This window comes from Pristiophorus japonicus, chromosome 14 (assembly GCF_044704955.1).
Source record: "Pristiophorus japonicus isolate sPriJap1 chromosome 14, sPriJap1.hap1, whole genome shotgun sequence".
NCBI lineage: Eukaryota > Metazoa > Chordata > Chondrichthyes > Pristiophoridae > Pristiophorus > Pristiophorus japonicus.
This window is the reverse complement of record NC_091990.1, coordinates 133,632,845-133,656,946: the sequence shown is the minus strand read 5'-3', so window position 1 is coordinate 133,656,946 and position 24,102 is coordinate 133,632,845. Positions and strand designations below refer to the sequence as shown.

Below are 24,102 nucleotides of genomic sequence, written 5' to 3'. Positions count from 1 at the left end.
TTCTTCCTGAAGTGCTTTCCACAATGCATTATGACATCTGTCACTCTGCAACCTGCCCATTTGTCTTGCAGCAAGGATTTCAGAGCACTGGGAGCAACAGTAAAGCAAGTGCAAGTGCACAAGCTGTTGCGAAGTGGTGATTGTGACTTTTAATTCTCTGGCTTTGGACTTGCTCCATTGCAGAAGCTGCAGTGCTGGCAGGTGGAGGTGTATTCAGTGCAGCAAGAAAAAAAGGCAACATCTAGGGCTGTCTGCAGCCTCCTTTTATGCTTGCTGCCAGTGACTGGTGCCATGCCATGAGTAGCTACCCCTCTAGGTGGAACTCTGTGCTGGGAGGCACTAGTACCACCTCATTTATAGTACCCGCATGGCCAACTGGAATTGTGGCCGTCTTTAATGGCATCTCTGTAAGGGCAACAGTTGACATGGTCTTTCCACAGTTAGCTTTTGTTCCCTTGCCTCAACTGATACTACTGAACAGACTGTTTTCAGTGCACAGATTTTTTTTTAAATTCCACCCAGCAAGGGTTTCTAAATGAGGATGGATGTTCATACTTTCCCAGTAGCAGGGACTATATTGTATTCATGTCTCTGCTTAGGGACAAGGATAGCATTGGAGGAGGTCATAGTTGCACAAGAGCAGTAAGTGCCCTTTCTAATGCAGAGTGTGGATGGCATCCCTTTGAGTCAGAGAAGGCAAGAGAAACAGTTACAGGAGAAGCAGTGGAAAGCAGTGAAGAAGCAAGAGTAGCAGAAACTCTGAGAAGTACAACCTCAAAAGATGCCATAATGGGAAATTGGCTGTGACTTTTGGCTCTGAATTCCTACTGTTGTTCAAAATATTTCCAGCACAAAACCAAATGCAAAATGAATTGTGTACAGTATCTGAAAGATACTCATTATTGTAATAAATCTGTATTTTTTTAACCTTGCTTGCTTTCCTCTATTTTGAGTCTTTAAAAACATAACTTATTTTTATGCTTCATTACACAAGATATTTATACGGTAACATATGAAAACATTAATTTTCCAATATTTGGCTGAGTAGACCATTACTATCCGAGTGATGGTTTACAATCAAATTTAGGAGCAGCTATTAAGTTCTTCTTTGGTAGATGCTTACCCTGATGACTTCAGGACAGGCGTAATGGGGTGAGCTGAAAAAAACCCAAAGCAACACAGTTAGTTCATCACACTGCAGAGCTACAGGCTGTTTAATATTTTACATTAGGTGTTGGGCACTTGCCACAAACAAGTAATATATACTGTAACAATTTATTCAAATATGGTTTGAAGATTAATGCACTTGAAAATAGATGACAGAAAAAAATTGGGAAAAAATATTGTTCCGAACAACCTATCACCACTAATGCTGAATTTACACATCTTGTACGAGACAGAACTTAATGCTGCACTGAGGTAAGCCATGCAGAATAACTGCAGTGCAACTCTTCCAAACTCGCATTGGTGTTCTGTGTTGGGTATGAGGCAATCTCCGTTCAGATTCTTCACTCAACCACTGTCAACTTTGCTTTATTGGGCAAGAGGATGGAGAGGCCTCTTGGTGACAGCACTCAGTGGCCAGCGTGACTTTCTCACTCGTAGTCCCTCACTCTCTCTGGGGGCTTTGTCCTGACAAGGAGCTAGTTGTGTCTGTGGAACTCTGCCAAGTTACTCCACATTTTATAGAGAGAGATGTGTCTGCTATTGAGTAGCATTTGATTGATTTGCATTACACTGTATTTTTGGATACACTTCAATTTTGGAAGCATGTATTTCTCTTGCTAATATTTTTCAAAAAACAAATGGAGTTGAATGCATCATAGCATTTTTCTCCCAACTACAATATCTGGCCACGTAAGTTATCTTACAAATGCAACGGAGTTGGAAATGTCTGAAAGGGAGGCAGCAAGTGGAGGGCAGCGAGGAACTTCAGTATCAGTACATTTACTAAAAATAGACGTGTCCAGAAGGAATGGCATTCAAAACGCTCACTAATGGATTGACTTGACCACCTTGTTTTGCAATAGTGGTGATGAATGTAAGAGTTCTCCCAGTACAAAAGAAATAACTAAAGCACTTTTCAGTATAGAGGCTTGGGGTTAATTGGCATACAAGCAGATGGTCAGTTAAGTGCTAATTACGAATCACCTTCCCAATATACACTTCACAGCATATCATTGGTATTGAAAATCATTATGATCCCTACAATTGAAACTGCACTTAACTGTACATTATTACTTTAAATCAGTAAGTTAACTATCCATTAAACCCAATGCATATATGGCGTTATATTAACTGCTTCTAAATCAGAGTTCTTTTTTAAATTGATGTCACCACATTAGGATTTTTAGAAGAGATTGCACCGTTGAAACCTAAGTTGTTCTGTTTAGTTCGTCTCCGTAGACTTTCATTAAAGGACCTGAAAATATAATTCATTCATTTTTTGCATTAAATGTCACTGAATAGTTAGATATTAAACAATCAATCAACTGTAGGACCTGTAACACATTCAAACAAGACCATAAAATCTACAGGATGCCAAGTCTTTCATGGATGGGGCACAAGTTAATATTTTGTTTCAATGACTTCCCAGATATAGGTCCTGAATTTCCACAAGGCCAGCAGCATACTCCTAACATAAATTGGCCAGCAGTACAGCATGGCTGTAGGAAAATTAGGGAACTTCCTTGGCTCCACCCTTCATACTGGACCCCAGGATGAACCCCGCATATAGGTCTGCTCACTGACAGAGGTGGGGCTCACCTGGGGGCATAAGCCTGAACCCCAACCAAAATGTATGCTTTTTGGCCCCTTTATAAATGAGGCCGATCAAGCAGATGGAAAAGCATCTTCTTAACCAATGGCACTGGCTGCTGCACTGGCATCTGTCCACTACTGCTTTTCTCATCTCCCCGTCCTCGGGGTGAGCTCGAGATATGCCCATAGTGGTTCAAGGATCCATTGCAAACAGATAAATTAGATCCCACCTCCCTCAGATACGCCAAAGGGGTCAGGAAACAGGATCATTAGTGTTATGCATGTATGTAAACCTTACCAAAATGTAAGACTCGCCACTAGGGGGTACACCTGTGGGAGACCTAAGAGTCACCTCTACACCCTGGGGCAAGCAGGTATAAAAGATGATTCACCATGCTGCTTCCTCACTCTGGAGTCTGAATAAAGAGACCAAGGTCACAACAGTTTGAGCTTGCGATATAGTCCTGTGGATTTATTCTGAACATAGCAAATTGGCGACGAGGATGGGATCACGAACTTTCAAGTGGTAATGGCTGCGTTGGTATTCTTGAGAGATTTGTTCAGGGTGATGATTGGGAAGCCCTCGTTGAGCGCCTCGACCAGTACTTTGTGGCCAATGAATTGGACAAGGCTGAGACGGTGACCAAGCGCAGGGCGCTTCTCCTCATCATGTGTGGGTCATCGGTATATGGCCTCCTTAAAAATTTGCTGGCACCGGTCAAACTAACGGACAAATCTTACGCAGAGCTGTGTACGCTGGCTAGGGAACACCTCAAGCCAAAGGAGAGCATCCTGATGGCCAGGTACCGCTTTTATACGCACCGTCACTCCGAGGGCCAGAACCTGGCGAGTTTTGTCGCCGACCTAAGATGCTTTGTACATAACAATTAGTTTCCGTTTTGCAGCACTTTGCTATAGTGCTCAAATTCCATTATATTCAACAAATCTCAAGCAACAGTATGGGGACACTTGCTTGGCGTAAATAGTAAATAATGTATGGTTGGGAAATTAATGCTGACTTTGATGCGTGATAAGACTATACAGCTCAAATAAGCTGGCCTTTTTCAGCTGGGAGGATCAGCCATTCTGGCTGCTGTGACTGAGAGTAGGAAGTGTGCTTAAAAAAACTGAACAGACCTCGGGTAAAATTCCTTGATCGCATGCCCCAGCAAGGAGCCAGGCTTGAAGGGTACATGGCTGGAGAATCGAACGTATAGTGTTGTAGCCCTATCTTTGACCCATGCACTCTTTGAGGGCGTTTCCCTGCTGGGAGCATGTTATCAGGCAATTTACCATGATATCAATTCTTCATCAGTCTCCTCCCAGAAAGTGGACTGTTTCTCTATCGAGCAGTAGAGATGAAAAATTAAAAAATGTTCTGCAATGTCAGTGGAACTGAGTGACCAGTGAATAATTGCCCAGTGGGAAGTACAACTCAAATTGTGAAGCCATTTGATGATGACAATATTTCCTCACCTGCCTCCGCCCCCCCCCCCCCCCCCCCTACCCACCCAAAGAAGAGTATAATGGGCTGGCCAATTTTTCAGTTTTGGGACCAGGAAGTCAATGGAATAACAGCATCTTCTTTCTGCTATGGGGCCTATGCAAAATAAATTTAGGTAGTTGCAGTCCAATTCCTACTGGTCAAAAGTCCACGCACAATAACACTCAGAGAGGCTGGCATGAAAACTCGGAAAATGTTACACTGGTATAACAGGGAGTGTTTTTCGATGGTTGGAACGGAGGAATATTCTTAGAACATAGCAGCGTGGGCTTTAATCTGAATATAAACTGTATTATACCTGACCAGGGAATGCCCAATGCAGAGACTGGGAGTCAGAAATTGAAATATGCCATTGTCCAGCACTAACATCCCTCGCCTTGATGGGTCCAAAAATGTATGCACGCAAAAATATTCCTACAAAAATGAGTAAAAAATTGTCCCATCTAGTGACCCAACTAATAACTGTCAAAAGTAAATAAATTACAGCAAGCAATCTTGAGGCAGTTTTCCTTAGCTGACACTGCTCTATAACCAGGTGCTGAGTGACCTCCAACCTCCAACCTTTCATCCTTCCCTATGGGGAAGCACATGACATCCATACAATTGCCACTTTTAACATTCCTGCCAGCACCATTAGAAACTCCCAACAGGAGAAATTGCAGAGGAAACTCCCATCCTACCATTCCTGACTGCAGTTCCAGGTTCAAACAGGAGCCGGCACACCAGCCCACCACGGCATGTTGTATGTTATGTTCTGATTGATAAGTCGCCCTGGTGCAAGTCCCAGCAAAGCACTGCAGTTACCAGACCATGTACTCCGGATACATCGCTGTACCTTTCCACTACAGCTGTAGCGCACTAAAAATGATTACTTGAATATTCATTATCAATGAGTGATGAGAATATTCATTTTTACCATCCAATAATCATTTACAGTGATTAATAGCTCCATCCATAGAGCAATTAATGCCGCTGCCTCTACCTATAAGTTTAGTTGGCAGAAAAAGGATGTTCAAATAACATGGAAATATTCAGATATTATATTTTTAAATGTTCATTTAATTATTAAACCTCTGAAGAACTGTGTTGGAATTTTATAGCACCTCAAAATTACTGTATCACAAGAATACAATTTTGCACCCATTCCTTGGGACAAATCATCATGCATTTATATTTGGACTAACTCTTTCCAGATGCCATTAGCCTAAAAATGAATCTCACGAGTGTCATCACAAAAATAATCAGTTTTTAAAAAATCTCACTGCCTACAAGTATACATTAGCTGTTGGTTCAGTTTCCATGGCTATTTTCTTTTTTTTTGTTGCAAACAACATTTTATATCTGTGCACTTGGGACTAACATTTCAATTTGATTCAGGGATCAGCACTGGCCTTTGACCTCAGTGAAAGTTGGCTGCTACAAAGATGACATTGGGAGTTTTATCACTTGGTTAGTTTGGTTCGCCAAAGCTTAAATTCAAGCCTTTGGAAACCTGGAAAGTTCAGGTTATCAGATTCTTTAAACCTAATCGCAATGCTCATCTCTGCTGATTTGATTTCTGGGGTGTGTACATCACAATAACAGCTTACATTTACACCGATAACATGGCAAAACATTTCAATTTCATGTCAAATCTGAGCAAGGAGAGTAGGGGAATTATTGGAGATGGCTAAAGGCATGGTAGGTAAAATATTTTCTATGGAGGGTTTTAAAGATGGCGAGGGATGTGGTAAGTGGAAGCAGTTGAGGAGAGAGCTGCAGAGTGTGAGGGTGAGATGACAGACAGCTCTGCCACTGGTGGTTGAGCAGAGGAAGCTGACCTGACGGTGGCCCGAGGGTGGAAGTTGGGATGAAGGACTGGAGGAGCTTGAAGAGATTGGAAGGAGTAAGACCATGGAGGGATTTGCAGAAGAGGGGAGATATATAACAGATAACAATTATTGCCTAGTGGGTAAAGTCACAACCCTCAGTAGCACCAAGTCATAGGCCAGAAGGAGTCAAATTTGATTCCCTATCTGTTTTCAGTTGGCTGATCTCAGCATAGGGTGACCATATTTTCTACACTGAATCCAGGGAATACACACAGGGTGGAAGCACAGCAAAGTAGTCAGGGCGGAAAATGTAAGATGTGCAGGGTAGCGAGACAGATTTTTTTAGCAGCCTATAATTTAACAATTGCACATATACAATACAAATGCAAAACAAATGTGCATATAATTACTGTGGATGTGATGTCACACTACTGAAGCGCATTCAGACACGACACAGAGATGTCCGACTCCCGATTACCCTCCCCCGGCGCCACGCCCCAATCTCCCACCTGCCCCGATCCCCATCACTCCCAATCCCCCACTGCAGCGAAGTTTCCTGAAAGTTCAACTGTTACACCAGTTTTACACCAATACCTGTAGTAATGGAAATATAAATTAGCACACCCATGAAACGTGTGTGTAACTCCCAACACGAGAAATTAAAAGCTAGGGTATTTGGGGTTGTATTTTATGAACCGGGGACATTGTTTGCCCGGGGACATGGCACCTCATCTGGGAACTGTCCCCGGAAAACCGGGACATATGATCACCCTACCTTAGCACCACGGCACTAGTGAGGTGGTAGAGGGGGAAGAGGTGGGGAAGGAAAAAAATCAGCTAGGACTGAAACTGTGGATTGCTGCCCAATGGCTCCCATTGGAGGGTGCATGTGGATGAAGGTTGGGTACTGGGACAAGATCAGGTTTACTATGGCCTCATGTTAAAGTGGCCTTCTGACATGGTCTAAGCTCACACGTTTGGCACTTGGGTGAGGTGCTGCAACACTGCAGACACCAACAGAGCTGTACTTCAGCAGGAGTCACTGCCTCAGGAAGAAAATTGGATGGACAAAAGGTCATTGACCCGAAACCTTAAGCCTGTTTCTCTCTCCACAGATGCTGACCCGCTGAGTCGAACATTTTCTGTTTATATTTCAGATTTCCAGCATCCGCAGTATTATGCTTTTGTTTTTTTTAATTATTATACAGATATCATTTGGTAAGATTTCAACAAAAGCCTGAATGCAGCAAAGTAACTGGAAGCACAAAGGACACAGCAACATCTTTATTGCTAAAACCAGCAAAGTATAGATTGATCTAAATTTGCTCATAATTTATTGTTCTAAAATAGTGAGGGGGTAGCTTAGGAACAATAGCTTGATAATCCACACTTTATTATGCAAAGGCAGGCAATCTCACAGATTTAAAAAACAGCAATAGGGATGACTCAAGGTCTTAGATGATCAAGCAATGAAGAGAGGATAAGGCAGCTCCATCTGTTCTCTTTGAACAACGATGATTGTTGGGGGAGGGAGAAATGATCCAAGCTTTTAAAAATCATTATTAGGAGGATAAATGGTTTAGATGTGGAGTCCTATTTTATGTGGAACCAGCGAAGCTCAAGATAATGATTATGTGATGAAGGAACCAGGAGTGCCAGTGGAATCTAAAGAATCATTTCCTCACAATTTGGTTATTAACTTGAGGAATAATGCAACCCTGTGCAGTGAATAAGAAATTGGTTATAGCATGCAAGAAGGCAATGACCATATTCTTAATTCATGTGGGCACAAAGTGTGGCATGAGGGCAGGAGAAAGATTACAGCAGCTCACATAAATCTAATGATGTACAGTATAAACTGACTGGGATTAATGACTGTTTCTTCTTCCTCCCTTATCATGTTATTAGAAATGATAAGGGAGGGGGGAATGTTGGGGAAGGGGGAGAATAAGGGGCAAGCTCCTCCACGAGTGATGAATTGACAAACAGGTATCCGGCTCTAAAATGTCATAACCTGCCTTTTCCCTTTACGGATTCTGACTGATCTGCTGTTTATTTCTAGCATTTTGGTTTTATCAGCTTTTCTTTTTTATTTAAAGGTAACAGAAAGGTAGGGGGACATTGAGGCCCATAATTAGGTTAGATAACAAACAAATGAAAAGGAGGAAACAGAGATAAAGGTACTTGATTGAGGGGGGGGGGGGGGGGGGGAGAATTGGAATTAGATTAAAAAAAAGGAAACGAGCCCAGACGTGAAGAACAATTGGTACACAAAACAGTGCACAATGGATGGGAAACATTCAAACACAAGATGATTAGGGTAGACATAATGGGCTGGGTTTTCATGGTGAAGGCAGGTTGCGGGGGGCTCCGATGCGGGCAGGAAACTTGGGAGAATGGGTTTCCCACAAGCCCTGCTGACTTTAACGGCAGGGCTTGATTTGCATCTGAAATCTCTGTTTCCCACCCACACCCAGCCAGATGGAGAGGCTGGCTGCAGGTGGATAGGCCTATGGCACTAGGAGGGAGGGAGTGATTGGGTGGGGGCCGGTGCCGGCCTTCGGAAGATTTTTGGGGGGGGGGGTGGAGGGGAGAGAAGAGATCTGGGCCCACATGGGATGGGATGGGGGGGGGGGATAGGAACAGGGGGGAGGATCAATGCTGACATGGGACTGGGGGTGAGGGGGGCGGTGCTGCGTGGGATAAAGGGGGAGGGAGAGAAGAGAAGATCGAGGCCGGCTTGGGACCGGAAAGTGGAGGGTGGGGGGGGGGGGGGGAGGAAGATCCAGGCCGGCCACCAGAGGAAATCACTGAGGAACTAGCAGGAGCTCTGATCAAACATCCTAGGCTATAGAAGGTGGCCAATGTAATATTTCTATATAAGGAGATGAGGAATAAACTGGGTATCTATATTCAGTCTAACATTGCTAAATTGGTGAGGTTGTAGACGTCAATATATGGGATAAAATTAATGTTCACTTAGAAAGGCAAGGGTTCAGTATGGATAGCCAGCACACATTTATAAAAAAACAAGGTGGGCAAATTTACTAGATTTCATTGAAGAAATAATGGAGTTTGAAGATAACAAAAGTGCAGTGGATATTGTGTATATGGATATTCAAAGAGATTTGATAATGTGCTATATAGGAGACTTGTTGTTAAAATGAAGGCACACAGTATTACAGAGAGTGTGGCAACACAGAAAGGAAGTTAGCTGAAGGACAGAGAATGGAAAGTAATCGTTAATGTACGTTTTTCACAATGGAGGGATGCAAACAGTGATGTCCATCTTGTTACCTTTATATATGTAAACTTGTATATACCTTGTACAGCCACCTGAAGGCTCATCCCCTGGAGTCCCAAGGGATCCCACAATCCCTTGGGAGCACAGGTACTTAAGGAGACCTCACATGCTGGAGAGGCAGTCTGGAGACCTGCAATAAAAGCCGAGGGTCACACTTTACTTTGAGCTCACAATATCCAGTCAGACTCTTTATTCATACATAACAACTGGCGACGAGATACAGATGATGAACTCAACGTTGCAAAGAACAATGGACATCCTGGAGAAATTCTTGGAGGGAGATGATTGGGAAACCTTCGTGGAGCGACTCGACCAATATTTCATGGCCAACGAGCTGGAAGGAGAAGCGAACACTGCCAACGAAGGGCGATTCTCCTCACCGTCTGCGGGGCACCAACGTATGGCCTCATGAAAAATCTGCTTGCTCCAGCGAAACCCACAGAGAAATCGTACGATGAATTGTGCACACTGGTCCGGGAACACCTGAACCCAAAGGAAAGCATTCTGATGGCGAGATACCAGTTTTACACCTACAAAAGGTCTGAAGGCCAGGAAGTGGTGAGTTATGTTGCCGAGCTAAGACGCCTTGCAGGACTTTGCGAATTTGAAGGACATTTGGAGCACATGCTCAGAGACCTTTTTGTACTTGGCATTGGCCATGAAGTGATACTTCGTAAACTTTTGACTGTAGAGACCCCAACCTTAAGTAAAGCCATAGCGATAGCCCAGGCGTTCATTGCCACCAGTGACAATACTAAGCAAATCTCTCAGCACATGAGTGCTGCTGCAAGTACTGTGAACAAAGTGATGTTGCTTTCAAATCGCAACGTACAGGGCAGGCTCCACATGCCTGCAGCTGCACGTCCGCAGATGTCTCAGAGTCCACCATCAAGGGTGATAAATGCAAGGCCATTAACACCTTGTTGGCGCTGCGGGGGTGATCATCCTTTCCATTCATGCCACTTCAAAGGGTACGTTTGTAAGGGCTGTGGAACAATGGGACACCACCAACGTATGCGCAGGCGAGCTGCAAACCCTGTTAATCCTGCAAACCACCATGTTGCAGAGGAGGACAGATCCACGGCGGATCACGATGAACCAGAGCCTCAGGCCGAGGAGGCAGAGGTATATGAGGTGCACATATTTACCACAAAGTGTCCCCTGATAATGCTGAAGGTTGAATTAAATGGACTCCCGGTGTCAATGGAGCTGGGCACGGGCGCAAGCCAGTCCATTATGAGCAAAAAGACTTTCGATAAATTGTGGTGCAGCAAGGCCTCAAGGCCAGTCTTGACTCCCATTCGCATGAAACGGAGAACTTACACAAAGGAACTGATTCCCGTAATCGGCAGTGCTACTGTAAAGGTCTCCTACGATGGAGCGGTGCATAAGCTACCACTCTGGGTGGTACCGGGCGATGGTCCCATGCTGCTTGGCAGGAGCTGGTTGGGAAATATATGCTGGAATTGGGACAACGTTCGAGCGCTATCGTCCGCTGACACTTCGTGTGCCCAGGTCCTAAACAAGTTCCCTTCGTTGTTCGAACCAGGCATCGGGAAGTTCCAAGGAGCAAAAGTGCAGATCCACCTAATTCCAGGAGCGCGATACATCCATCACAAGGTGAGAGAAGTACCGTACATGATGATAGATCGAGCTAGACCGGCTGCAATGAGAGGGCATCATTTCGCTAATCGAATTCAACAAGTGGGCCAGTCCAATTGTTCCAGTCCTCAAGGGAGATGGCACCGTCAGAATCTGTGGTGATTATAAAGTAACTATCAATCGTTTCTCCCTGCAGGATCAATATCCACTATCAAAGGTTGACGACCTTTTTGCTACGCTGGCAGGAAGAAAAACGTTCACGAGGCTGGACTTGACCTTGGCCTACATGACGCAGGAGCTAGAGGAATCATCGAAGGGCCTCATCTGCATCAACACGCACAAAGGTCTCTTCATTTATAACAGATGCCCATTTGGAAGTCGATCAGCCGCCGCGATATTTCAGAAAAACATGGAAAGCTTACTGAAGTCGGTCCCGCGCATGGTGGTCTTCCAGGACTGCATCTTGGTTACAGGTTGGGATACAGTCGAGCATCTGCAGAACATGGAGGAGGTTCTTAGTCGACTCAAACGCGTGAGGCTCAGGTTAAAACCCTTGAAGTGCGCTTTCCTGGCTTCTGAAGTTGAGTTCCTGGGGAGAAGAATCACGGCGGATGGCATCAGGCCCACCGATTCGAAGACGGAGGCAATCGAGAACGCACCGAGGCCACAGAACGTGACGGAGCTGCGGTCATTTCTCGGACTCCTGAACTATTTTGGTAACTTCTTACCGAGACTCAGCACAGTTAGAACCACTACACATCTTACTGCATAAAGGAAACGAATGGTATGGGGCAAAAGCCAAGAAAATGCCTTTGTAAAAGCTAGAAAATTGTTATGCTCAAACAAATTGCTTGTGTTGTACGATCCATGTAAGCGTTTGGTACTAGCATGTGTTGGTTCGTCGTATGGCGTCGGGTGTATACTGCAACAAGCCAATGAATCTGGGAAATTGCAACCGGTTGCTTATGCATCCAGGAGTCTGTCTAAGGCTGGGAGAGCTTACAACATGATTGAAAAAGAAGCGTTAGCGTGTGTTTATGGGGTAAAGAAAATGCATCAATATCTGTTTGGGCTAAAATTTGAATTGGAAACTGACCATAAGCCATGTATATTCCTGTTTTCCGAAAGTAAGGGGATAAATACGAATGCATCGGCCCGCATCCAGAGATGGGCACTCACGCTGTCCGCATACAATTACGCCATCCGCGATAGGCCAGGCACAGAAAACTGTGCCGATGCTCTAAGTAGGCTGCCATTGCCCACCACGGGGATGAAAATGGCACAGCCCGCAGATTTAGTCATGGTTATGGAAGCATTCGAGAGTGAGCAATCACCCATCATAGCCCGACAGATTAGAACCTGGACGAGCCAGGACCCCTTACTGTCCCTAATAAAAAATTGTGTGCTTCACGGGAGCTGGTCCAGTGCCCCAGTGGAAATGCAGGAAGAGATAAAGCCGTACCAGCGGCGCAAAGATGAAATGTCTATACAGGCAGACTGCGTTCTGTGGGGTAATCGGGTAGTGGTCCCCAAGAATGGCAGGGACACTTTCATCAGTGACCCCCACAGTGTCCACTCAGGCATCGTAATGATGAAAGCGATAGCCAGACCACATGTGTGGTGGCCCGGTATCGATGCGGACTTAGAGTCCTGCGTGCACAGATGTAACACATGCTTGCAGTTAAGCAATGCACCCAGGCGCCACTAAGTTTATGGTCTTGGCCCTGCAAACCGTGGTCCAGGGTCCATGTCGACTATGCAGGCCACTTTTTGGGTAAAATGTTCCTTGTAGTTGTCGATACGTACTCCAAAATGATTGAATGTGAGATAATGTCGGCAAGGCACGTCCGCTGCCACCACTGAAAGCCTGTGGGCCATGTTTGCCATGCATGGACTGCCTGATGTCCTTGTGACTGACAAGGGGCCATGTTTCACCAGTGCTGAGTTCAAAGAGTTCATGACCAGTAACAGGATCAAACATGTCACATCTGCCCCGTTCAAACCAGCATCCAATGGTCAGGCAGAAAGAGCAGTGCAAACTATCAAGCGGGGCTTGAAGAGGGTAACTGAAGGCTCACTGCAGACTCGCCTATCCCGAGTCCTGCTTAGCTACCGCACGAGACCTCACGCGCTCACTGGGATTCCACCCGCTGAACTGCTCATGAAAAGGGCACTTAAGACAAGGCTCTCGTTAGTTCACTCTGATCTACATGAACAGGTAGAGAACAGGAGGCTTCAACAAAGTACATATCATGATAGCGCAAATGTGTCACGTGAATTTGAAAATAATGATCCTGTATTTGTGTTGAATTATGGATAAGGTCCCAAGTGGCTTCCCGGCACAATAGTGGCCAAAGAGGGGAGCAGGGTGTTTCAGGTCAAACTTTCAAATGGACTCATTCACCGGAAACACTTGGACCAAATCAAACTCAGATTTACGGACTATCCAGAGCAACCCACTTTGGACCCTATCTTCTTTGACCCCCCCAACACACACACCAGTGGCAAACGACACCGCGGTCGGCCACGAAGCAGAACCCATCATCCACAGCAGCCCAGCAGAACTCACCACACCAGGCAGCACAGCAAGGCCAGCTGCATAGCAGCCCAGCGAGGGCCCAACAGATGATTCACCAAAACCAGCATTTGCACTGAGACTATCAACCAGGGAAAGAAAGGCCCCAGATCGACTCACCTTGTAAAATAGTTACGCTGTTGACTTTGGGGGTGGGGGGGAGGTGTTGTTACATATGTAAACTTGTATATACCTTGTATAGCCACCCCAGAGGGCTCATCCCCCTGGAGTCCCAAGGGATCCCACAATCCCTTGGGAGCACAGGTACTTAAGGAGGCACGCTGGAGACCTGCAATAAAAGACTAAGGTCACACTTTACTTTGAGCTCACAGTATCCAGTCAGACTCTTTATTCATACATAACAGTTGCGACTAACGTACATACACATTATAGAAAATACCAAAATAAATTATCTGTACTCAAGTGTAGGGGCACAATTTCAAAATTTAGAGAGAACTGAAAAATAGGGAATTTCCTTCACAGTGGAAGAATGTGTCATTTCAGAAGGTTAGTAGATTGGGCTGATGGATGTTGGATGAAATTTAATATGGAAACACATGAGATGATATACTTTTGGAGGAAGAATAAGAAAAGGAAACATGTGATAACTAATAAACAAAAGGCTGTTTGAGCAATATCACACCTACGAGCAAATACTGAGGACAGAAGTAACACAAAAGTGTACAGCCTTCATTTGTGGTAACATCGTGGAAGCATTTTCCTTGTTGCAGGTGTCAACGAGATACGTGGCTTTATTGAAATCTGCCAGTTCTCCCCCCCCCGCCCCACCCCCCATGCCCGCCCCGTCAGTGATGGCTTGGTTTAGTCGGTGGCTGCTCCTCCAGTAGCACAGACCACAGCCCTGGAGGCAGTAGGGGACAGGTTAGACAGTAGCCTTCAACTGGCTTTCAGACACTGGGCCTGAAATTCAGTACCGCTGGAAAGCTGGTGCTCCCCCCACCTTTTTGTGGCCATCAGCGGCAACATTTTTTGGCTGGGCCACTCCATATTCAGCTCCAAAAGTGAACAAATGGGTTCCAGCGCTAATGAACCCTTCCAAAGTGGATATTTCAGTGGTGTGGCTGTCTTAATTTGAGCATCATCACCACTGAGAAATTCGGTATGTAGGTAAGGGTTTCTAACAGGCCAGCTGCTCGCTGTCCTTTTTAAAGGCCGGGGTTTGCAGCAAGGCCCTGAGGGGAGAAGGAGTTTGGAGCGATGGCTGGTGTAAGAGGTGCAAGGAGAGCCAATGATATGGAGCTGGAGACACTGATGGACGGTGTGGAGGACAGAAGAAGAATACTGTTTCCTGACGTGGGGAGACCTAGCAGACCGCCAGTACATAATGCATGGAGGGAGATTGCAGGGGAGGTGTCAGGTACCTCCATATATTTGAGGACACACCCACCCAGGAGGGTGCTGGCCAGTCTGACCCCAGCCCTTCCAGGATGGCGATGGGTCGACACTTCCTAGCTCTGGGGCGACAGGAATCCTCTTCCTGCTGCGTTTCCTCCTGTGCCTCCTCCTCCTCCACTTACTCCTCCTCCTCCTCAGGTGGTACTGCTGGCTCGACCTCCAGTGGCTGTCCCCTCATGATGGCCAGGTTGTGCAGCATGCAGCAGACCACGACGATTACGGAGACCCATTGAGGAGAGTACTGCAAGGTGCCACCAGAGCAGTCCAGGCACCGGAATCTCTGCTTGAGGATGCCTACGCACTGCTCGATGATGCACTTGATGGCACAATGAGCATCATTGTATGCATGCTCTGGCCCTGTCCTGGGGTTCCGCAGAGAAGTGAGCAGCCAAATGTACAGGGGATATCCCTTGTCCACAAGCAGTCAACCGCAATACTGATTCGGGCCGGTGAAGACGGCGGGCACACTGGTCTGGCGCAGAATGGCTGCTGCCCCCCTTGCCCGCTACCTCTCTGCACGGTGCTGATGGCGACATCTTCTTCTGCATGCCGACCTGCTCCTGAGCAGGTGTACCAGGTGTCGCCCTCCCAACACTCCTCCCATCTTCAGGATGAACCCTGCAGCCCACAGGACTCCACTAAAGAGTCAGACCTGAAAGTTGTACAAAAGTACAGGCGCATGTGCAAACCTCTGAGCAGCACTCAGCAGGTTTAATGGAGCCAAAACAATTAATAAAATTATATCAAAAGATAAACACTAATAATGAATAAAACTATTTGAAAAGATAAATATTTCCACATACTGGGAAATGAAATAAAAATAATAATTAATAAAACTATATCAAAAGATAAGTACTGCGGATGCATGCTGAAAAATGAAATAAAAACAGTAATAAGTAATAAAACTTTTCACCTACCAAAGGGCCCCAGTGGTGTCGCCTTCGAGCACCACATTGAAAACCTTGTGGGGGCACTGCCGGGAAAAGCCCTACCTTTCCCTCGGTGAATCTCGCTGTGGTAGTCCCTTTCCAGCGGCCTGCATGCTGCAGAGCTCACCATCTGGAATCCCTCCTTTACAGCGAGTTCACCGTGCCGTTTCCGGCAGAAGTGCACACCGCTGAAATCCTCCCCGAGCTGAATATGGCTCAAGTAGGGGAAAAGTACCCGACCGCGGCGGCCGATCGATTTTTTTTCCATCGAACGCCCAAACTCCGCGGTAGCCCTCCCTTTGGGGACGGTGAATTTTGGGCCCACTGTCTCAGGCCACTGCCTCTCGGGGCTTTCAGGATCTGATGACGACCATTAGACCTGCCATCCTGCTAATCAGTGGACACACAAGTCCTGAGACCAGTAGAATGACAGCAACTGGAGTCAACCTGCAGTTCCTAGGACAGCAGCAAACAACGAGCATCGGGCCCATCCCCTCAGAGCTCTACACAAGCAGCACATAGGAGGCAACTCCAGACAGAAGTTCCAGTGATATAGCCCACAGCAGGTCCTCTTCAGGACCAACCTGTCAAGCGAGGAGGGCAACCCTGGTCCCATGAACCCTTTGTGTCACAGGAGCAGCCAAATATCTCACACAGTACTAACTCTTGGGTTGCATCTAGGAGAAGGAAAGGCATGTTACCCACCCAGGGGAAGTAAGGTGTAAGGGCAGTAACGGCTGATGTGTAACAGAAGTGTCCATTTAAGATCCATATGGTTTTCTCCATGACAACTCTAATAGATGCAGGTGCCTCACTCTAGCACCCCTTTGCTTCCCTTCTTGCAACGCACAGAGGGATCGTTGTCCAGAGCAGCAAAAACTACGATTTATCATCCAAAAGCTATCGCTAACTTATCTTTCTTCAGAGAACAAGTCAGGGAGGCTAGAATTCCTGAGGGCTAAGCGGTCATGACAGCTTCCAGCAAATTTGACACGGACATGGAGAATTCTTTGGAGCAATTTGAACATTCTGCAAACGGAACTCCTTTCTAATCAGAAATTTCTGTTGGAACATCAAAGCACATCATCCCTCAGAGGGCTTACAGGAGGAGCTTGCAGTACCATTTATTGCACCTTGATTGTTTGAGGAACCCGCTACATGATAAAAATTGGACATGTTGTTGTGATGCCAAATTGAATGAACTCCCCAGCTCTCCTGAGAATGCCATCGGTAACCTGACAAATGCATAGGTGGATGACATTCTGCGTGGTATTATATATTATATAGGTCCCCTGTAGCTGCTGGTAAGGAGCTGGTGGCATTGAAGTTTTGTTCGGCGGTAGCTTTACAACCACAGACTGAGTTGTTTGGCAGATGGTCTTGGCCGCAGATTTTCATGAAAAAAGTTGGCACAGCTCGCCTATAATCTCTTTCATGAACACACTCTTCTCACGCAGAGCTGCTCTGAGAGATCTTCGTAAGATGTGTTTAGCCAATAAACTCTTTGGGGAGGGTAATATTTGGCAGGGTGCAACCTCCTTGCAGTGCTGCCTCACCCTCCTTTCCTCCATCCTGTATTACACCTCCACCTCTGAAAATAGGTAACAAGGAATGTCCTTTGGGTATTCCATTGTGCTGACACAGAACCTCTTACTTTGAGTGGAAGCAATAATGTTACAATGGTCTTTCAACCCTCAAGCTCTCGGAGGCAAGGTCAGCTCTGTACTGGCGCTCTGCAAAAAAGAACAGTGCTCCAAAACAGCTCTTCAAAAAAAGCAATTACTGCTTAAAACTTCTCCAGGCTACAAACTAGAAGCACCTCCGTCAGTATCAGCTGATGCTGCCAATGGCGTCACCTCATTTATTTTGTTCCAACTTAACCTTGGCGCACTGGAAATGCAAACCATGAGATTTCGGCCTGCTTATGATGTTTCCCCTCATTTGCATAAATGAAAACAAGTCCACGCAGTACAGGCACACAGATCGAAGAGTCTTCAGAAACGCTGCTGCAGCAACTACAGCTGGAAACCTGGCATAAGCAGGAGTCGCCCCAATTTTCAGGCGTCACAAAGTAGAAATGCTACTCCAGCGTCAATGTAAATTCAGGGCCTATGGGGCCGATTTTCATCAAGGCCTCCGCCCGCTCATGTGTCACCCAACGTGCCGCCGAGGTACCTGACGGAACTTTGGGCGGGATATTCATCGCCGAGGACCCTCGAAGGTCGGCGGGCGGCAAATGGACGACGTGCGCTGCCAATCTGGGAGGTCTCATTCTCGGCGGCAGAGACGGCTGCTGCCCAAGTGCCGCCGAGGATGGAGTCGGGCCCATGGCGAGTCGAAGAACTGAAAAAAAAAATGCAGCAGTAAAAAAATAAAAAAACTATTGGAAGGCCTCCAGGGGACCTATTGCAGGCAAGTCGCTGTGGAAATTAAAAAAAAAAAAATGTTCACTTACCTTTTATTTCAGGTTTTTCATACTTACCGTAGGGGACAGACCAGCCTCCACGCAGCCGTTCACCCCCGTTCTGCCGCCGAGTCCGCCCGCAGGAATCTGGGAGCTCGGCGGGCGGGAGCTCAGTTGCACCATTCGGCCGTCCGCTGACGGTTCCCGGTGGCTCTCCCCTCCCTCCCGTTCCAGGCCACCTCGAATGTGGCACTGGGCAGATCAAGAAGAGCAATGCCGGCGGCAGTGGATGGTAGTTGGTGGCGGCGGGCGGTGAGGTGATGAATTTCGGCTCCTATGTCTCTTAAAGTGACCTTTAAAAAAAGTCTATTCTTCTTCAAGACCTGCCTTTTCTCTTTTCAGAAACTGACAGGCTTCACATGTACGTCCATTTTATTCTGCTTTCATTTCAGATTCCAGCATTTGCTCTTTTCACTCCGTTCTTGCTGTGTTTACTTTCTGCGAGTTAATTCTCTTGAACTGTGTTCTGCTCTAGTCATTCCCAACTTGGCTGGTGCATGATGAGGAATGCCTTCATTGCACAATCGGGGATTTAGTTGCACCCTGTTATTACACATGACAGAATTTGACATCTAGTGCCCAATTCCTAGCTCTTTAAGAGACCACAATGGATCAGACTGAAAGCAGCAATTTTCTCCACTCCTGACCCTGTAGCATGGCGAGGCCTCATTCAGTGCACGGGAGGCTAAGGCAGCCCTGCCTCTCGGTAGCATTGTCCCCGAGAGTAGCAGAGGCACACCGAGATGTCAGGCAGTGGGACTTTCAAGTCACATCAAGTCAAATGTAAAATGAGGTGTAAAATGCAGCCTGTCAATTTGACAACTCCAGGTCCATATACACACCAATCAGGGTATCTGGAGCTGTGGCAATCACTTCATGTCTAGCGCTGTCACAGACCTTCCAACTCAATTTGAGGGTAGCAACTTAATTTCTGAACAAATAATTTTGTTCACTGCTGATATGCTGTATAAAAGGGAGTAAATAAATGAAGGGTGTGTGACCACTCAGAGATGTAAAGCAGTTTCTGATTTACTGCCCATTTGATCATTCATTTGGCTGTGTCTTCACCCTCATATTTTCCGCAGTTTAGGAGACTAGGGTCTAGTCTCCTAAACTGCGTCATAGCGGCATAGCAATTTTTGGTCATAACGATATTTTTTCACCAAAAATACTGCTATAACTCCGCTATTGCTACGAGGCCTAAAATTCGGGCTAAAATGCGCCCAGCGATAAAAATCGGCACAGCACGAGGATTTGTAGCGCAAACCCATGAATCTTCGGCAACTTTTCTCCGAGGCCGATACCGCTGCCAGTTGGGCCTAGGGAGGGGGGGAAACACCCCAAAAAATTGCAAAAAACAAAAATTCAAAAAATCACAAAACATTTACAAGCCATTTAACTAATTAATTGCTGCAAAAGAATTAAAAAATAAAAACTTTAACTTAACTTTTTGCAAGTCTTCATATGGCTGCAACGCAGGTTTTTCCCTGGCGTTTTTTTTTTCCGTCCTAACTACGGGTGAGCTGTGAGCCAAATTTTTGGTGAAAGTGCTTTTTCCAGTCTTGTACGCTGGCGTTCCGCTCCCCAGCGGTACTTAAAAACTGCCGGCGCAAGACTTCTCCGAATTTCCTGGTTCGTCGTTTTCCGTCAAAAACGGCTAAATATTGCCAAAAAACTGGGCACAAGTTGCCGAATTTCCAGCCCCTAGTAGCCATCTTGGCAGAAATAACATTCCTTTTAAAAAAAAAAATAGCTGTGCGAATAATGTCATTGATGGCCTAATGTTCTAATAAAAGGAAGGTAAGAGTTTCAGAAATCAGTGAGATCAGACGCACTGCTGAACTCTCTACCATCTGATCATTTCTAGATGCAGTTCTTGTACACTTTCTGGTTTTGCACACAGTATGAATTCTTGATAAATATATTGCTACAGCTTTATGTCACAGCTCATTTTTAAATCATTTTCAAAGCACTGTAGGGAGAGGCTCTCAATTTACCCAGACTGCGCAAACAGTGAGAAATAAGTGGAGAAAGTTTATAAAAAACCTTTGTCCTATCACGACACAGTTACCAATTGGCTTTACTATACATGAGAATGTTTGAAATATTGTACACACTGATTGGTGGTAATTATGCTCATTTTATTGATGCAATGAACTGGAAGAATCCTGAGTTGGAGGCATCCTTCCCTTTGTGAATAATCTAATCATTATAATAACATCGTAGGTTAGTCCTTTTCGTCTCTGCGAGCTGGGCATAATTTAGCACAGAATGATGTGACTACAAACTCTCTCTAATCTGCTGGCTGTGGGTAAATGCACAACACAAAATTGTGTACAGCTCGTCACTAATTTGCATTGACGAGACACACAGGATGGCGCATCCTGAAAATGTCACTGCTACAGTAGTGGGTTTGAGGCAGTGTCTTTGAGTACAGTGGGTTTGAGTACAGTCTTGGGTTTGAGGCAGTGTCAGGCCACTAATCTATATTTTCCCTGGCCCACGAGTGCTTGATGCTGACACCAAGGGGGAGAAATTTGCATTGTTTGTTTGTGCCTCCCGTTAGCGCCATTATCAGGGCGTAAATGATTTTTCGCCCGGGGGGGGGGGGTGGGGGGCCTCCAGTGAAATTACGTGGCAGTTTGCGGAAGCACAAACCGGCAGCGTCCCACTCTCACCGGTAGCGCCCCAGGCTGCTGCATCGGCGATGATGACATCATCACCGTGCGCAGCAACCCGTTTTCGCCCTGGAGAGGAAATTAGGAAGCGCCGCGCGAAGCCTCCGCGGGCAATGTTCAACCGGGCCGCACTCTGCTCGTGCGATGAAAAGTAAAGGGGAGGTGCGTGCCGTCATTTTTTTAAATTGCCGACCTTTCGTTGACGATTTTGCAGGGTTCGCGATGATGCAACCCCGCACTCTGCTTCTGTGCTGGACTGCGGCCACGGCACCTCACATCCAAAGTGGTGTAGTGGTGGCCCTTCGCTCCACTGCAGAGCTCACAGCGTGCCCTTTAATGAAGGGGAAGGCCCTGTGTTTGTGCCAGCACTACATGGCGCTCTGTGGCGCTCCGCATCGCACTGGAAGATTCACGCGCTTATTGCCCCGGTCCCGCTCCCAAGAGAAAGTGGAGTGCACGATATTGCGCTCCACTTCCTTTAGGGGGCAGTAACCCCAATTTTGCGACCAGGACGCCTGGCCTTGATTACCGCCCCCAAACGGGGCGTTACCGAACTTCGGCCCCCAAGAGCCTAAAATGTTAATTCCTCACCAGCAATGTCCCTCACTTTGAGTACAAAATTCAGTGAAAATAAAATGACTATGCCAGAAAGTATAGGGTCACATGGTTATTTCAAAAAGATAAAATACAAATATGCAGATCTATCAAGTCACTTGTGCAGACCAACATCAAGGAAATATTAGGAGTGAGATTTGTGATTCAAGATTGACAGGTTTCAAATTCCTTTAAACATGCTGCTCATTTTTAGGAATGAGTTACCTGGAAGATCACATTTGAAAACCAAAGTGAATGAGTCTCAGTTGAAGTGATTTGGAGTTGATGGCCATCCATGTATTTGCAGTGACCCTGGATGTGTGTGAGGTAACGCTTCTGTATTAAACAACAGCACTGGTCTGTTCCTTTCAGTAGGTTTGCTGTCGATTTCATTGTTTATCTCATAAATGCTTCTACAATTATCTCAAATAAGCACGTGCATTAACGAATTTCAACCAAAGACTTCTGACTGAAAGGCAAAACAATATTAGGCAATCCTGATGAACTGCAGGTATGTTCAGATGGTGACAGTGAATTACCAATAACTTGTCTTCATTAACTGATCTTAAATTCACTCTTGGTGAAATTTTCAGCCATATGGTTATATCGAATACCCTGCTGCCTAGGTGTGTAACCAATTTTGTTCATTTATAAATTTGCGCAAAAATGTTGTAGTTATATGACCTACCCATAACCATGGCTAAAAATAATTGTATGTAAAAAAAAAATGTACTTTTTGATAATGTTCCTATGAAGCACCTTGGGAAGTTTTATTCTGTTAAAGGCGCTATATAAATATAAGTTGTTGTTGTTGTTGTTGTACATACAGACGCTTCCACAATGGCCTAGTGGCCAAAGGCACTGCATGGTGCAGCTGTAAGCCATACAGACCAGCAGGTCCGAGGTCTTTGCTGGGGTAGCTGTTCTCAGCTGGAGGAGCAATGACAGTGCTCCAGAAGGCATATTGAGGATGGGAAATATCAGATGTAGTTGCTGCTCTTGATCGCCCTCTACTGACCTCTGCTGGAAAGTGCATGTGAACAGAATTGCATTCGGCCTTGATGCCTCCCACGATTGAATGGCCTGCTGTTCCTCGCAGTCCAGGCACACACATGAAGAACCGTCACTTGGACGAGGTGCCAGAGAGCTGCCAGCACCGGTATAACCATGTCCCAAGCAAAAGTCAGCAACTTTGGGAGAGATGGGGAGAAAATTGATGAGGAAAAAAAACACGCAAACAAGTAATAAAAAAGGTATTTGGAATTTCATAATCAATAATGTTTTAAAAAAATATTAATTATATTTCCCCACTAGTGTTGTGTAAATTAAAGACAGCAGCAACAGGAATTCCCGTTTGTGACAGCAAGTTTAAAATCCACTGGTACCGTTGGTCATCAAGCCCGGTGGCACTCTGGAATTATCTTCTGCTTTCTGATGAGCATCCTCTATGTATTCTGCTGTCACTACACCCATGTGTAGGGTAGCAGTCAAACTCAAGCAAGGCGATAACCAAACCATATTTTTCCAATATAGTCATATTTTCTTTTACTGTAAAACTTTCAAGCTGCCTAATATTGAAGGGAATTTTTTAAAAAGTTTTTGCATCTCTGCTTTGATGACTCCACAGTTTACAGTAACTTTGAACTTGGAAGGGTAGCACAATCTCTCGGGTTATTCATTGAGATGGATTAAGATGCATTCCACAGTGAAAAATTATTTCATGCAACGTTGTCATTGGAAGATAATAGCCTCATATATTTTGCTGAGTTGCCATTTGTTGCTGTCAGTGTTATAAAGAGTTACTTGTCTGACACAGTGTCTGTGAATTATTACCAGAACCGTTGTTTGAATGAAAATCAACAGCGAATGCTGTTTATAATAGTTAAATGCCGCTAAAACACTGAGCACTTTCAAAATCTAAATCAAGATTAATGGGAGTTCAAGAAAGAAATACATTTTATGAGATGTGACGATATCTCAGTAAGTCACAATACATTCCGCTCTGATTTATAACACGCACTCAATAAATAAATGAGTTTTCAAAAATGTTGTTTGTATATTTGTGCTAGCTATTTGCATTAAAATAAATAATGCAGTTGATGTGAACAAATTAAACTTCTGAAGCAGGCAATTATTAAAACATATTTTGTTTCCTTTATTACAACAGCAAAGTAAGAACTCACCCACAGCTGGTTTCTAACAAGCTGTCTCCGACCTGCAGTGAAGCCATTCCGAAGTCCGCTATTCTGATGTTATTCTTTTCATCCAACAATAAATTTTCAGGTTTCAAGTCCCTGTGGCTGTAGGGAAAAGACAGGGTGAGAATTACTAAGGTTTACCCTCACAACCTCCATTTAACTGGAAAGAACCAAGATACACTTGATTTGCCTTCCAGTCTAGTCCTGCTCAAAGTGTTTTACTTTCAATCACTGTGTAACTGTACGCTGAGTTTAGTCGGCTAAACC

General features: G+C 45.4%; 1 protein-coding gene across 3 annotated transcripts in view; it reads right to left on the bottom strand.

Moving 5' to 3' along the window:
• brsk2b (BR serine/threonine kinase 2b) overlaps positions 1 to 24,102 on the bottom strand; it is a 927,534-nt gene that overhangs the window by 404,781 nt on the left and 498,651 nt on the right. For 2 of the 3 annotated variants that reach the window (XM_070899634.1, XM_070899633.1), the window contains exons 4-5: positions 23,821 to 23,937; positions 1,124 to 1,157 (exon numbers count right to left, since the gene is read on the bottom strand). In XM_070899634.1, coding sequence (XP_070755735.1) covers positions 1,124 to 1,157; positions 23,821 to 23,937 — 151 coding nt within the window. Of the gene's footprint in view, positions 1 to 1,123; positions 1,158 to 23,820; positions 23,942 to 24,102 lie in introns of those variants that run through there. The other variant, XM_070899635.1, reaches the window with a different exon arrangement.